Source organism: Taudactylus pleione, unplaced genomic scaffold (assembly GCF_031769625.1).
Source record: "Taudactylus pleione unplaced genomic scaffold, aTauple2 ptg000439l, whole genome shotgun sequence".
Taxonomy (NCBI): domain Eukaryota; kingdom Metazoa; phylum Chordata; class Amphibia; order Anura; family Myobatrachidae; genus Taudactylus; species Taudactylus pleione.
Genome location: NW_028284841.1, coordinates 1626937 through 1643800, shown reverse-complemented (window position 1 = coordinate 1643800; position 16864 = coordinate 1626937). Strand labels below are relative to the sequence as shown.

General features: G+C 43.5%; 1 protein-coding gene across 2 annotated transcripts in view; it reads left to right on the top strand.

Annotated features, from left to right (window-relative positions):
• MPP7 (MAGUK p55 scaffold protein 7) overlaps positions 1-16864 on the top strand; it is a 432558-nt gene that overhangs the window by 371249 nt on the left and 44445 nt on the right. For both annotated transcript variants that reach the window (XM_088447791.1, XM_088447792.1), the window contains one exon: positions 12411-12491. In XM_088447791.1, coding sequence (XP_088303917.1) covers positions 12411-12491 — 81 coding nt within the window. The remainder of the gene's footprint in view (positions 1-12410; positions 12492-16864) is intronic.

The following is a 16864-nucleotide window of genomic DNA, read 5'->3' as shown; positions in this document are numbered from 1 at the left end:
GTCAGATGAGACCAAAATGTAACTCTTTGGATGCCATAATACATACCATGTATGGAGGAGTAATGGCACTGCACATCACCCCAAAAACACCATACCAACAGTGAAGTTTGGAGGTAGGAACATCATGGTGTGGGGCTGTTTTTCACGGTACTGGCATACTTCATATCATTGAAGGAAGGATGAATGGAAAAATGTACCGAGACATTCCTGATAAAAATCTGCTGCCATCTACCAGGATGCTGAAGATGAAACGAGGATGGACATTTCAGCAGGAAAATGATCCCAAACCTTACTTGCTAATAATCAGCTCCCTCCTTCCGGGAGGAAGCTGATTGCCGGCTAACAGTGGGGGGCGTGTCCAGACAGTTATGACACATTGAAGGCGGGTCCGGGACCATTATTTTCGGCATTGTTAAGCAGGGGGCGGGGCCACGATGACGCGATTCAGCGCGAATCGTGTCACTGGCCCCCCGTTGCGGGGGTTTCATGTTTATTCTTGGGGGGAGGTCGGGAGGGTTGCCTGCCTTTCCGGGGGCCCGGGAGTGGCACCCGATATTGGGGAGGCCCCCGGCCAAAACGGGAGGGTAGGCAAGCCTGTCCCAAACACGCAACCAAGGATACTCTCAGTTGGTTTCAGAGAAAGAAAATAAAGCTGCTAGAATGGACCAGCCAATCATCTGACTTGATTCCAATAGAAAATCTATGGAAGGAAACTAAAGATCAGAGGCCCTGATTCAGAGCCGGACGCTCTGACCAGAGTGCTCGCTCTGAATCAGAGCCATCCTATTTAAATTTGGAGCAGCCTTTTGGACGCTCGCATAGCTGTGGGTTACCTGCGGTAGGGTCTCGCTGCCGCAAGCCCTGGAGTAATTTTGGCTCTTTCAGAGCCAAAATCACTCCCACTGACATCACTAGTGATGTCAGTGGGGCCGGCCCCAGACGGTAGGCGTTCCCATGGGAACGCCTCCATCTGGCAGCCACGCCCCCGGCACGCCCACCAAAGGGGGCGTGCTGTAACTCACCATCGACAGCACGCCCCCTTTGTGCGAGACCCGGAGCGACAGCTTGGCTGTCGCTATGCGGGTCACGCGCATGCGCACGATGGAGCTCCCTCCGTCGTGCGCATGCGCACTAGGGCATCATCGACACGCTTGCGAGAGGGTCTGACTGAGACCCAGAGTTCATAGAAGAGCCCCACGGAACGTTCATAGAAGAGGCCCACGGAACCTTCAAGATTTGAAGACTGTGTGAAAGAATGGGCTAAAATCACACCTGAGCAATGTACAGTATGCGACTAGTTTCCTCATACTGGAGGCGTCTTGAAGCTGTCATTACCAGCAAAGGCTTTTGTTCTGTTCCATTGTTGTTATGTCTTGATAAAAGTGGTTCAATACTGAAATGTTGACAAATTATTACGTGGTTGTGGAGTCTCACTGTGTGCCGCCTGATTATCTATTATATATATTATACATGAACAATATCTTAAAATATATATATATATATATGTTGTATATACTGTATATTTAAATGTGTCCGTGAGATAGTTCATAGGTTTCCATAAAAAACTCTCATACCCGTTAGTTTTTATGGGTGGCAGCTCTTTCTTCTGAGGGCAGGTTTGGCAAACCAGCTGTGAAAAATCTGGAGTAAAACAGAAAAAGGAGCACCTAATGGTGTAGATTATCCAAGTGCAGTGAAAACAGACTCAAATCGTACCACATACAGATGGGTCCACATACACCTAGCCTCCTGGCACATTAAACAGCCCTTCTAGTCGTGCCATGCCGTGGCGTGACTCAGTAGCACCGAGCGTCACTTTGTGTGTCTTTTTACCTTCACATGCGTCTTATTCGCACAACGATGCAAATAGATAGCACATGCAGCTTCTGTTGATTCAAATGATATGCATCATGCCTATGTTCTTTGTGTGTCTGCGTGTGTATCTGCATGCTAAACACTACGTTACAGTGTTACAGCCGCTGATACTGTAACGTAGCATTTTGCATGCAGATACACCTGCATCCGTTCAGAGAACATAGGCATGCTGCATATCATTTTAATCAGCAGTAGCTGCCTGTGCTATCGTTGTGCGAATAAGACACATTTGAAGGTAAAAAGGCGCTAGGCACTACTGAGTCAAACTGAGCTCCCGCGTTGTGTGGCGCGACTTGTAGCGCACGGAAGATAGATGTATGTGGGCACATCTGTATATGCGTACCAGATAAACTTTTGGTGTAAGGAAGTGTAATACTGTAATATTCCAGGTGGAGATTTCAAAACTTTCCGTGAAGAATTATGTGACCTGAAGCAATTCGGGCACATTTTGAGTCTGTTTTCACTGCACTTGGATAATCTACACTATTAGGCGTTCCTTTCTCTCTCTCTCTCTCTCTCTCGTCGTTTGACACAAGTTGCTGGGGTGATCAACCAATAAAGGACCATCAAGGCCCTTATACACAAGAAAAGGAATATAGGGGTGCACTCACCAGTCTTCTCAAAAAAGCTTCGACTTTTTGGTCCTATGCATGGACCTTTGTCAAGTGATACATTTCCCCCATATATACCCACTAGTCTAATTGAGAGACCAATTCCCTAATACATCAATACCCCACCTCTAATTTGGAGACAACAATACTCTGCAACATGCATTAAAATATATGGACATATGGATCTACCCATGTATTAATGTACTATGAATGCAATGTTACTGTAAGAAGGTGCATACCTTATGCAGTAAATGAAAACGCGCAGACAGTGAAAAATCACTTAGTGCTTGGATTCCTCCGTGCGCTCCACTACCCCTCACTTCCATCCGTTGTAGTGCACTCAGCCCAGTAACCTGGGAGACTAATCCCCGGCTTCCTGTGTGACGACTGTGCGCAATGTCACATGTTGGTTGCTAAGCAACATGTCAGACACGATAACTCATATCAGAGCGTCCTTTGCTATAGCCGGACACTCATGTTATTGGTTACTAAGCAACCCCAATATACTATAAACTTAGTGGTAATAGATATCAATACCACTATAGCCGCACATAGCATCCCAGAGATCATCCTATAGAGGTGTTCAAAGCAAATATTAACAAATACTATGTAAATGACTGTGGATCACCAGGGGGAAAGAAGATCTAAATGAATTCTACACATAATTACAATGTCATAATATAGAATATTCATAACATGAAATCCTCAAAACATCTTCCTCATGTACATATAATAAAATATATAAGTTAGAGACTTTATAGAATAGCCAACCTGACAAAAAAATTGTGAAGAAAAATAAAATAGAAAATGGAAAGTAAATATATTTAGGTGGTGCACCCCTAAGGTCAGTCCACATCAATCTAGGAACACTCCTAGATGCATTGACTCGTTCAGGCCACGGGGATAGATTGTGTCCAATTTGTGTGTCCAAAGAGCCCCTTTCCGCAGTAGTAACTTGGCACGTCACCCCCACGTTTGGGGGGGTGGCAGCCAATCATAAATTCTAGTGAAGATAAGGCATGCTGTACTTCATAGAAGTGGCAGGCAACTGGTTTGTCAGAAGATCCAGTAGACAGAGCAGTATTGATTGAGGATCTATGATTCGCCATCCTCTCACGGAATGGGTAATAGCGCACCAGAATATAGACCACATGGTGTTAGATGTACATGTAACACGATGCTGTATCGGAATCTCGCATCCTGTATGAGGATGATGGAAAAATTGGCCATCCATCATGCTGCTGCATGTGGTACAATTCACGCACCGATAACACCCAGGTTTCAATGGGTTTAGCCAAGTTTGAGTCTCCTGTGGTCTAGCCATGTCCGGCCGCATCAAAATAACTTTGAGGTTCCGACCCCATTTGAAACTCATCAGCGGTTTCTCAGGTAATAGCCCCCTGAAAACTGGATCACTTGTAACCACATGCCAGTGCCCATGTACTGCATTGCGGATTAGTGGCCCCACTGTATCAAAAGTCGTAGTTATGACAAAAGGGTTCACAACCTCCAGATTCTGTTTCCTACAGTTGCCCTCAGCAAAGATCTTTCTTGCTTTCAACAAGCATCTCTCGGTGGTCCTGAGATTATAGCTCCTCAGCATAAATCTTTCCAGCATCTCCTTGAGTTGGGCTTCAGCTGTCTATGGGTTTGAATTGTTGCGAAGAATGCGTAAAAATTGAGAAACTGGTAGATTGTGCTTTAAAGAATCTGGATGGTGACTTTTGTAATCCAAAAATGTGTTGCGGTCAGTTGGCTTTCTATAAAGTCTGTAACCATAACATAAATCAATGGTGTATACACTGTACATACTGGTAGGTTAGCTGGCTTCTTATTAGTTGGTTGGTGAATATATAAAGGCAGGAAAGAGCTTCTTTCTTTTTCATTACAAATTATGGTTTTTAGATATATACAGCTGCCCGGCACAAAAGCCCAGAGCCCTTTAAAGAGCGAACACATTTTCAAAGTAGCAAAGTTTTACAATTGATGGGAATATTCTGTTTCAGTACAGTATGTAGTCTGCCATTAAAAGTATATATAAATGCATATTACAGAAACAATAGCAGATTTATTTAAAACTATCTGGAGTACCCGGCGTTATCCGGGATTATAAGAATGTTTGTTTACACATCATCCTCCAACAAACCTCTCCTTAGGCAGGTCTCACGAAAAGTGTGACAAACTTCCCCATCAACAGTCCTAAGGTCTTCGAAAGAAGTATGACCTGTAACCGTGTAAAGCAAACTTCGGAGATAGAAGCATTCAAAATTTGTCGGAGGTACAGTGTAAACACGGCCAAGAGCTTCTGTTGCTCTGATACCAGGATGACCATGTACAGTGACTCCCTGTTTTCTGTGCATAAAAACTTTTCGAGAAGCATTCCATGTGTAATATTTTGGCAGCTCACAGTACAGCAGGGTCCTTGCAAAGTCATAATTTTGACACAGTTCAAAGAAAGAAGTCAATGTTGTTGCATAATTTGGTATAGTCAGAGAGCTGAGAATGTTGGCAAAGCCTGCTAAAGCTCTCTTCGATAATAACCTTTAAGATCATGACAAAACATGCAACACAAAACGCTCGCTCCGAGGCCCTACCCATATGCCGTGAGGCCCCACAATGAGCGTGCAGCAAAAATTGTGGTTTTTAATTAATTAAAAATTAACAGTAATTAATTTCATTTTCAAATTTTTTTTTTATTTGCCTCGGCCGTGTTTTAATACACTTGTATGTAAAATTTCACGATCTTCGCTTGTAAACTGTGGATTTGTATACAAAGAAGCACAAATTTTCACTTTTATATAGTAGAGAAGATAGAAAAGAAAATATAGTAGATAAGCTAAATCCTTTTGTAATTCCAGACCTGACCTGTAGAGGGCGAATGCTATGCGAAAATTGTGTTTTTTAATTAATTAAAAATTAACAGTAATTCATTTCGATTTAAACATTTTTTAGTTGCCTCGGCTGTGTTTTAATACACTTGTATGTAAAATTTCACGATCTTGGCTTGTAAACTGTGGATTTGTATAGAAAGACAGAAGAACATATTTTCGCTTTTATATAGCAGATGTGCCTAAAACAATATGTAAACACTGTAGTTTAGTACTAATATATTTGGGTTTTTTCGCTGTAGGCCCTCTGATAGTGTAAATATGTCTAAGGAGAATAAGTTCTTACAGCCTTCACAAAAGTGACTTAGATCATTTCTGTTAAATTGTGCCTGCAGCACATCCTCTCCTTGTGCATAGGTGGAGCCAAGCTGTTCTCGTTTCTGTAACAGAGGGATTGATAGATGATGATGTACACAGTGGCGGAACTAGCGGCGGTGCAGCCGGTGGCTTGCATCGGGACCCGCTGTGGTGCAGGGGCCCATAGCCGCCGCTGCACCCACTGCTAGTGTCCCCCGGGCCCCACAAGTGTAGTGTAGACCGTAGTGAGAGCGGCAGCTGTGTATTTGTTATAGCAGCCAATGACAGTCAGACAGACTCTCATTGGCTACTGCGTCCACGGAGGGAGCCGGCTGGAGCTCACTCATGAGCTCCGCCTTCCGGCTCCCCCCGCAGCGGGTGTAGGGAGAGACGTCATGACATCTCTCCCATGGTGCAGAAGAGCGGTCACGGCAGGAGCAAGGATTCAGGTAAGTTGTGTTTTTTTGTTTTTAGTGTGTGTGAGGGGGCACTGGAACTGGCACAGCATAGGGGGGGAGCTCCTGGGGGCACTGTCTAGGGAGCATGGCCGCTACTAGGGTCACTGTATAGGTGGGGGCCGCTACTGGGGGCACTGTATATAGAGGACTACCACTGGGGGAAATGCATAGAGAGGCTACTGCTTGGGGCAATGCATAGGGGGGACTACTATTGGGGGCAACAATTAGGGGGGATTATTACTGGGGGCAATGCATAGGGGGGATTACTACTGGGGGCAGTGCATAGGGGCAGTACTACTGGGGGGCAATGCATAGGGGGGATTACTACTGGGGGCAATGCATAGGGGGGATTACTACTGGGGGCAATGCATAGGGGGGATTACTACTGGGGGCAATGCATAGGGGGGACTACTACTGGGGGCAATGCATAGGGGGGATTACTACTGGGGCAGTGTATAGGGGGGATTACTACTGGGGGAAGTGTATAGGGGGGATTACTACTGGGGGCAGTGCATAGGGGGGATTACTACTGGGGGCAATGTATAGGAGGGGGATTACTACTGGGGGCAATTCATAGAGGGGCTACTACTGGGGGAAATGCATGGGAGGACTACTACTGTGGGCAATGCATAGGGGGATTACTACTGGGGACAATGCATAGGGGGGGCTACTACTGGGGCAATGCATAAGGGGGATTACTACTGGGGGCAATGCATAGGGGGGATTACTACTGGGGGCAATGCATAAGGAGGACTACTACTAGGGGCAATGCATAAGGAGGACTACTACTAGGGGCAATGCATAGGGGGGACTACTACTGGGGGCAATGCATAGTGGGGATTACTACTGGGGGCAATGCATAGGGGGAGACTACTACTGGGGGCACTGCGTAGGGTGGACCACTTCTGGGGGCACTATAAAGTGCACTACTGGGGCACTGCATAGGGGAACCACTACTAGGGCCACTGTATATAGGGTACTACTGGGGGCACTGCATATTCTTGCACCTGGGCCCACCACTCTCTAGTTCCGCCACTGGATGTATAGATTATATATTGTCTGCGTCCAGTGGCCACTTTGTGTGTTATAATAGATAAATAATCTCCGGCACTGATAGGATACTTTATAGTACACCTGGGATGGTAATTGGTGTGGAAAACAAATGTGTCCATAACACTAAGTAAAATGTGGAACATAATACCTTACTCAAAAATAATGTGAGTTGATAATAATTGGGAATGTCCAACTAAGAATAAATAAATTCATGATTTGTATTAATTAAAGGGGGAAGAAAGTATATACAAATCAAACCTCAATAGGAACAACGTCATGGAGAAACAAATTCTATGAATATGAAGATATTCGCACTATAATAGTCAATGTGAATCATAACAAATAGATAATACAAAAAAAGAAATGGATTTGAAGACCACAAAAGAAAATTTAAAAAAAGGAAGAGATACAAATTAAGATAATTAAAATATTAACAGTATCACATGATAAAAATTGTGATAAAACTTTATAAATAAAGCAGAGAACACACTTAAAGGTCTCTTGAAATATTGCAACACATTTCGCGGCACCCGGTCGCTTCCTCGGGCAGTGGAAAGTGAATACCCCTTGGCTCTGTCCTCATTATTGTTCTCACTTTGGGGCATATTCAATTGGGGGCGAGAATAGCAAAAATCCTATACGTGTGAGGTTTTCCTGTAGGTGTGGGATTTTTGCCATTCAGTCAGGTACAGGGTTTTTTAGATTTTGAGAGCCAGGAGGTTTTTATTTTTTTTTAGCATCTCTAGAATAAAGTCTGATGATCCATAAAATCGTTAATTTTAGGGAAAATCAGCTGGACTTGCTCTGTGACTCCGGCTGCACCCCCCCATGATTACTAATTAAGCAATTGGAAGTTTCCAATTAGCTTAATTAGTCCTTAATTACTTACCTTCCGCAGCGCTGTCTTCTTCCTCGTTGGGATCCGGTCTGCTGCAGCAGTGGTGAGTATGTCAGTGTGAGTGACTGTGAGTGTGTGAGTGAGTGACCCCTGTGTGTGTCCCTCCTTCCTGTAACGGGTGCTAGGAGAAATAAATCTACCAGCAGCCCTTGCTCCTCCCACCAGCCCCCAGAGCCTCCCAGAAGCTCCCACCCCAGTGACAAGATGGAGGGGAGCCACGGAGACCCCAGCAGGTAAGTGTAATTTTTTAACACGGAGCACGGTTTTCAGACCACTTTTTTTTTTTTATTGGATACTGCAGGTATTGGGAGCACGCATACCCGCAGTAATCCATAATTTTTTACCTCGCTAAACCTCACGCCCAATTGAATATGCCCCGTTGTGTTGAACCAGTATTCTTGAAATTGTACTCTGAACCAGCAACACAGCAATGTATCATATTGTCTAAAGAGGACAAGTGGAGAAGTTTCCAATTGCAACCTATCAGATTTTACCTACCATATTATAGAATTTACTAGATAAATCATAGCCAGTAGCTGATAGGTTGCTAGTGAGACATTAAGTATCAGTGACATCCTTGGTCTCGCTGAATTGAGTTGCATAATCTTGAATAGTGATTCTGCCAACAAAATGGTTCCCTTATGAAGGCAACAGGCGCACCTTACGACCACTAAACACTGTAACACTGTAACGAGGCACTAAAGCCTGTATAAGAGATCTGTTTCCTCTTGGTCTCACTAAGCTCAGTACATGTAGTAACTCATTTTGGTATAGTATAGTTGCAAAAAGTAGTCATCACCTTTTGACATTTTTCACATTTTAAAAACTGACAGTCGTTGATTACTAATTATGCACAACCTAAATAAACCCTAGCGCAATCTGTCACATTAGCTAATTGGATGTGTGTAGTTAAAGTGTTTCAACATAAATACACTGTTCTGTAAAATGATAAGTTGGTTGGTGCATTTCCAAACAAGGGGTTTTATTTACGAAGCTGATCTTGCAGTTAGTTAATTTTCATATCCAACGAGTTTGCAAAAGCCTCCGCTTCATACATAAAGCCCTAGAGCTTCCTTATGGGTGTGGCATATTTTGTCCACATTCATAATGCCAAATGAGAATGTCGACGTGGCTGTTGCTTGGCGGCTGCTTGGCATGTCACTATTGACCATGTTGATATTCATAATGTCGGCACTGATGAAATATTAACATGGTTAGAATGTCAACAAAACGTCTCTGGTGGTCTAGTGGTGACTTACCTGGTACCATGGGTCCGGTAGTGACGTCAGGATGACTTCCGCCGGATCCTCCATGGCTACTGGCGTTAAGTATGAGTAATCCTAACTCCACCTAGTGCCCAGCCCTCCCCTCCTATAGCCTAACCTTAACCCTCAGCTACCAGTCTGTGCAGAAAGAATCAACAGGCTTACTCTTAGTGACATTATGACAGGGGGACCCCACACTTTAAGTTTTTGTTATAGTGTTACCAACCCAGGCTTTCATTACAGCAGATGTTTTTTCGAGAGGACCTCACGCGTTTGTCTTTCCCAATTTGCCGCTATGAGCACTGGGACACTTTAGGGGGCATACCATTTTCAACATTTATTTGTTGGCTTTTTGAACACTAGCACCAGCCCTCCAGCAGTTGCACTAGATACAGCTCCTGACAGGCATATTAAGCTGTGTCCAGGTCAGACTCACATTTGTGTGAACACGCCTTTACTGTACACTGCCTACACTCCTCTTCTTTCCGTGCCCTGTAAGTTTCATATTCAAGCAGGTCTGCATGCTCACATATGCATGCATTGTTTGTACAGTGCAAATTTGCATATACAATATTTTCTAACCTTGCATCAACCTTATAGTCTTCCACGGCAGAGATGGATATAACTGTGCATGAAGTTATAATGGCCCATGCACATCACAGATTTCAATCTAAAGGAGGGTGGCAAAAGTGAAAGAAAAATAAATATTAGAAAATCAGTCACATAAAATTTCACTTATAGTTTACCAGTAAGTATTGAGGAAGATTCTGAGGTTTGGTGAGGCTAAGTTTAACCTAGGGATGGCCATCGAAGGGGTCACCACCGATGGTGCAATCTGTGCTGTGAGTGATGGCTGAAATAGTTGACAAAGCCCATCATCGAATAGGACGGCTTACACCATTGAATGCTGCGATGTGAAGGTAGCATTTGATGGTAAATCCATTGTAATGTTTTGCACATGTGCAATTATCCTAATTCAGGCATGTGCATTGCTACTGTAGTGCAGCCGACCATAGGCGGGCTGAAGCGGAGCCAGGCTGTCTATCAGTCGAGGTGGTGGAGCACCTGGAGGACAGGACACTGCTCCGCTGCCAGTGACCTTAGTGACGCCAAGCCATGGACATGGAGGACTGTGACACAGTCACTACTACTCACAACAAGATTGTGAGAGTTATGGGGCAAGGGCTGCTCTCTGAGACAGTGAGAACCAGTCATAGTTAGCAATGTGCACTGTTGCCTCGGAGCAGCCTACAGATGGGATGGACGAAAGTAGTCATGTCTGAGGCATACAGAGACAGCCTCCAAAGGACCAAGATACCCTGATACAGAGAGCAGCAGACGGGAATGAGCCAGGGGCGGCACATCTCTTAGGATTTATAAATAAGGTAACCATCGCAACAGCATTAAATCATTGCCATTCGAAAACATTGTACTGCCGCCATCAAATGGTAAAAACACTACCATTAAAAGAAATACATTGACTGTAACCATCAATGTCCATCCCTATTGGAAAGCAGCATCCGATGGCTGGTAATCATTGAATACCGCAATTCGATGGAATGAGTATTTTATTCTGATCAGGAACATCGATGGTTGTTAACCATTGGTTTCCAAACTCCATTCCAGCCGTTGACTGGAAACCATCAATGGGCATTCTTACAGTAGGTATGCTCAATTAGAGAATGAGGGCAAAACTGAATGGGGAAGGCAGGCAAATCGTAGAAAAGGAACAGGACTGAATGCTACACCTGGGTCCTCCATGCCGCTGCGTCGGACAGAGGGAAAAAACATCTCTCGATGGCGTAGAAGCGTTGGATCTCTGCATCAGCAGCAAAGCCATCAGTCGATGCCTATCATTTGCACTTTTGTCATGCCAGGTGCAATGGGGGTGAAAGCTATTCCTACCATGGAAGCCGGCAGTCGAAATGCAGACCACCCGCCGAAATCCTGATGCCCAGCATACCGAATGAAGGTAAGCTGGGCGTCGGGAGCGGACAGCGGCCGGGAGGGTTAGACTAGGGGAAGGGGGGGTTAGGGTTAGGCACCCCTGTGGGGAGGTTAGGTTTAGGGTGCGGTGGAGGGTGGGTTAGGTTTAGGCACCCCTGTGGGGGAGGTTAGGTTTAGGCACCCCTGGGGGGAGGTTAGGGTTAGGCACCCCTAAGGGAGGGTTAAGGGGGGGGGAGGGATAGTTAAAATACCGTCGGAATCTTCAGTCTTCTGCCTTCTGGCGTCTGTATTACATCCGACTGGCTTATGTCCAGCGGTATGTCATACCGATTCCCCCTACCATAACATGGTGGCAGTAGCATTATCTTTGAGGATGCCACTCTACTGCAGAAACTAGAAGATTTAGGGAGATATGGGCAAAATAGGTTTTCCTCTGAGATTTATTTTGCTTCATCTGTTGCAGTAAGCAAAAAAAAATGTAGGACCTGAGAAAGTGTTTATATTGTACAGTAACTCATAACATACACCAAAATCCAGACTGGAGTGGTTTAAATACAATAAAAATCAATGATCTGTAGTGGCCCAGTGTAGGCATATCTCACATTGAGAATCTATGGATCAATTAAAAAAATTGCTGTTCAAGAATACTTCTCATCTGCCGGATGAAACTCCCAACAGTATTACATAGAATAATGGTTGATATTTGCAGTGTTCAGATGTGTAAAGCTGGTAGAAACTCATCCAAATAGACTCAGAGCTATAATTGCAGCTCAAGGTGCTTCTACCAACTATTTAAGCAAGTTGGTAATACAATATGTAATCCATTGTTAACATTTTTATTTGCAAAAAAAGAAAAAATAAGAGCTGTATGTTTATTTGCTATTACAGTGTTTTATTTGTGATGACCAGTGGCGAGAATTCCTGTTTAAATGTATTTGATTCCATGATGTAAGAACATAAGATGTGAAATATGCCAAAGGGGGTGAATAGTTTTTATAGCCACTGAACATGCTTTTTTGTGGTTGCATATCAAAAAAGTTATTCCTTTCTTACCCATGTTTATGTGCCATGTGCTGGACATATGTTTTATGCTCACAAATGTTATCTCGCATTTATAGGACCTGTGGGTGTTGGTTTGAATGAGCTGAAGAGGAAGGTGCTGATCAGCGATACCCAGCACTATGGAGTGACTGTACCACGTAAGTACTTATCTCACTGTATCATTTAATCATTGCATGTGCCAGAGGAGGACTCACTAGGGAAATGTCTCAGCAAAACATATATACTCACCATTCATCATCCTCACAACATATTAGAAGAACCTGTTTCCATTGAGGCGTACCATCCAGTTAATAGCAAGTTGTTTTTATGCTTGTAGGTGTTTTCCTGCCCGGGTATGGTAGACTTTCGTCTGGATACTGCACATTTTTGTGGGCACGAGTCATATTTAGTGGTCTACATTTAGCAACAAAAAAAAAAACAACAGTATATTTCCACTAATTACTAGGTGGTGTGCCTCATTTGATAGGCACTTCCTCCAATATTTCACTATCCTGTTCTATAGTGTGTCTGCCAGCATTGCTTAGGATGTGCAGTGTTACATTATCTGTATGTGTCATGTGTTACTATACCCACCGCCTGGGTGCATCTTTGAAATTTCGGATTCAGTAAACAGGATAATGAGAAGTTGTCTGTACAATGAAAGTCAGCAGCTGACGTCCCTGAACCGTTTAATGGTTTCACAAGGCTTTGATTAGCGTGCGAGTCTGCATTCCCCAGGGTCCTGCACATTATAGCAGGCAGGAGATGGACACAGCTTAAGGTGTTCCGGTCAAGCAGACAGCTCTGTCCTCCCAGTTTCCGTTTCTCTTGGAATACTCATTACGCACCGTAACGTTTGATGAAATTGACGACGCCATCTTTACAATCCCCACAAGTATTACAATGAATCGATATAGTCTACAGTGTTACCAAACTTAAAAAACAAGTAAAGCAATCATTTAACACACTGTAAAAGGTTTGCTTAACGATTGGGGTTCTATAAACTAGCGGATCCTTTATATACATGCACAGCTGCCACATTAAAAGGCTTGATAACCGTTTTTTAGATTTAGCAATTTATTTAATATTCTCTAGAGTAATCACTGTGGAATAGGGTAGTTTCTCCAGAGATGCTTTTTACAGTTAAGTTAAAAATGAGTTCTCTATAGCTTTCCCTAACCTTTATGTCTTCCAGTTATTCATGTATATAAACTTTGTTTAGGGACTGCATTACTTTTTATTTTAGCGATAAGTTCAATTCATTATTTTATATAATTCCAGAGCATTGTATTCATACCACTAGTAATTTGTTGTATGTAAGTAATAATCCCCTCAGGACAGGGCATCAGTGACGGCTTTATTACTGTTATAGGATATATATTGGTCTATTGTAACATATTAATTGTATACTGTCATTAGCAGCTATATCAGTGGTTCCCAAACTCGCTCCTCAAGGCACCCTAACAGTCCAGATTTTAATGATAGCCATGCGTAAGCACATGTGACATGCTTAGTACATTAAAAATAGGAAAGAAAGGGAGGTGGATGAGGAACTCCAACACCCTTCCCGCCAGTTCCTGTCACTTATATGTGATACAGAAGCTGCAAGTGATGATGAGGTAAATTGCAAAGCCTCGAAAGAATAAAATAGTGTGTGTGTGTGTGTGTGTGTGTGTGTGTGTGTGTGTGTGTGTGTGTGTGTGTGTGTGTGTGTGTGTGTGTATGGTCCGTACTTACATACCAACAAAATTCAGCATAGGGGTGCTCCACTAAGGTAACAGGCAGTCCTTGTACCAATAATAGAAAAAGTTATGGTCACTTGGGCCAAAAGAGGGCACTCACTAGTATAAGTAAAATGAAGGCTTCATTTATTCAACAGGTGTATCATAAGTTGACGTTTCGACCCCTAAGGATCATTGTCAAGACAGTCCAAAATGGCATCAGCACAGCATACAGTGTACCTATTGATTGCACCCTCAGGCAGTCCCTGTACCTATTGACTGCATGCTGTGCTGATGCCTTTTTGGTCCCTCAGGGCTCGAAATGTCGACTTGTGATAACAGCTGTTGAATCAATAAAGCCTTCATTTTACTTATACTGGTGAGTGCCCTCTTTTGGTCCAAGTGACCATAACTTTGTGACATATATATATATATATATATATATATATATAACTTCAAGTGACATATATATATATATATATATATATATGTCACTTGACACACTGGGGTATATAGGTAAGCACTGTTTTATTATTCTTGTTCTATGTATATCCTGATGAAAAGACCCTTGAGGTCTTGAAACGTTGATTGTATTTGGAATAAACCACGGTTAGCTGTTTGGAAGTCCGCTGAGTGCTGCCTGATCCCTGTATTAGAGGGGGTCTTTGTACTGTACATGTTCTATGGATGGCACCCGAGCATTATTCCATTTACTACGAGTGCCCCTCTACATTAAATGCTATATAATATATATATATATATATATATATAAACCAAGAGTGATTTTTAAAAAAGCACCAGATTTCAGGCAGAAACTGGTCTGCAATCATCAACCGACCGCCACCAAATTTTACTCAAACCTCAATTTCAATGGGGAAGAATAAAGGCTTTTTTCACTGTGGTAGGTGCCTGAACTGTAAAACATCTCACTACCAGAATACGAAACCTACTCTAACCTTCAAGTCAAACAGCACAGGTACTATCAACAAAATTCAAGATATGATCACTTGTGACACCAGGGGTGTGATATATCTTCTCACCTGCCCGTGTGGCAAACAGTATATTGGGAAGACTACGAGAAGCTTAAAACAAAGAATAGGGGAGCATAGAAGGAACATCTTGAAAGGGTTTGAAGATCACAGCGTGTCACTACATTTTAAAACCAAGCACCATACGGATGCCTCCAAGTTACAATTTGTAGGTATCAAATTAGTCAAACCCAGTTGGAGAGGAGGAGATTGCAATAAGAAACTAAGTAGAGAAGAGATCAAATGGATCATCGATCTCAAGACCTTATCCCCACTAGGATTAAATGTGGATCTAGACATCCAGACTATCTTATGAACCTATATGCTGCCCCTAGTAGGCTATGTCATTTTTCAACTATACCTTCTCCACCATATACTATCATCGTCAGTTAGATCCCAATCTTATATTGTATTATATGCTAAATACATTCTACTGAGCAACAAACACAATGATAAATGTTCATTCTCTATAAGGGGACTATATAATATATAATGTATGTGAAATATATACAGACATGGATATAATCCTTATACTTAACCATATATAAAGGTACTACAGGGTCTGTATTATATACATTAGGAGCCTGGGCTCTCCAGGCAAGCACAGTACACCCTTTTGTATAATATTACGAATAGGGTTATTATTATCTGCAGGGTATGTTTTGTGCAATACCTGTTATAGCTCTGATTATCAGGGGGTTTTTTTTGGGCTCCCGATTTAACAAGGGTCCGTTTTCCTTCCCACTTTCTGATGTTTTTTTCCCAAGTCCTTTGTTTTTGTTTTCCCTCACTGTGGTTCACTGCACTTACTGCTCGTAGGAATTGTGTTTCCCGTGCTTCCATAACAACGACTACCAGGAGGCGCGGCTTAGCAGCTTCCTTCAATCAGAAGATTAGAGGAGTGTCTTCCAGCTACATAAAATCAGACACGCTACAACTGACCATTATCCTTGAAAAAGGCCGCCATTATCGGCCGAAACGCGTTGGTGACATGCAGACTGACCATCAAGCAAACACCAGCCTCTGTGGAATCCTGGAATAAAGAAGAACATCGCGACGCACGCTCATCGCCACTAGCTGCCGGAGGAAGCTGGTAAGGGCCCCTGTTAGCAGTGCATACCATCTCATCAGCCGGTAAGCATATCCCCCTTTTCCATCACTGGCCTACGGTCTCCACCTGCCCTGCTGCCCCTGAGGCTCATACCCTCGGCCGCGGCGGCGTTAGCTGCACCATAGTAGCCGGCACATATAAGGGGGATTCAGAGGGTGAGGGCGTCCACCACACCGTCAGCGGGCACACCATCCCGATTGTAGGTGTTGGTTGGCTGTCCCCGCTCGCGACTGCTCCAGGCTGACCAGGTGCGCTCCTGCTAGGGCACCTCCAGCACGCATCCGGGCAGCAGTGAAGCTGATTGTGCGGGCCTTGGCTACTGCAGAGCCAGGGTCACCCGTATTCACTATCTCACAGACCAGGCAATCCGGACTCAAGTGCCTCTCAGGACTGACCTCTATGTGTGTATGCCGGACTATGTTAGTTACATCAGCCTGATTTTTACAGGACACGGTTATTATATGGTGCATCAAGACTCGTGTACTACTCCAGCATTATATATCTTTTAGTTGTATGGTCAACTGAATTTTTGCATCACAAGATTTTGATATTCTTACATTTTAAACTTTGCTATCCGGCTGGATTATTTTAATACTTGTTCCCTGATACATCACTTACTGTATCACCCCCCACTTGTCCACTTTCCTTCCCCTTCCTTATGTGTCACGTGT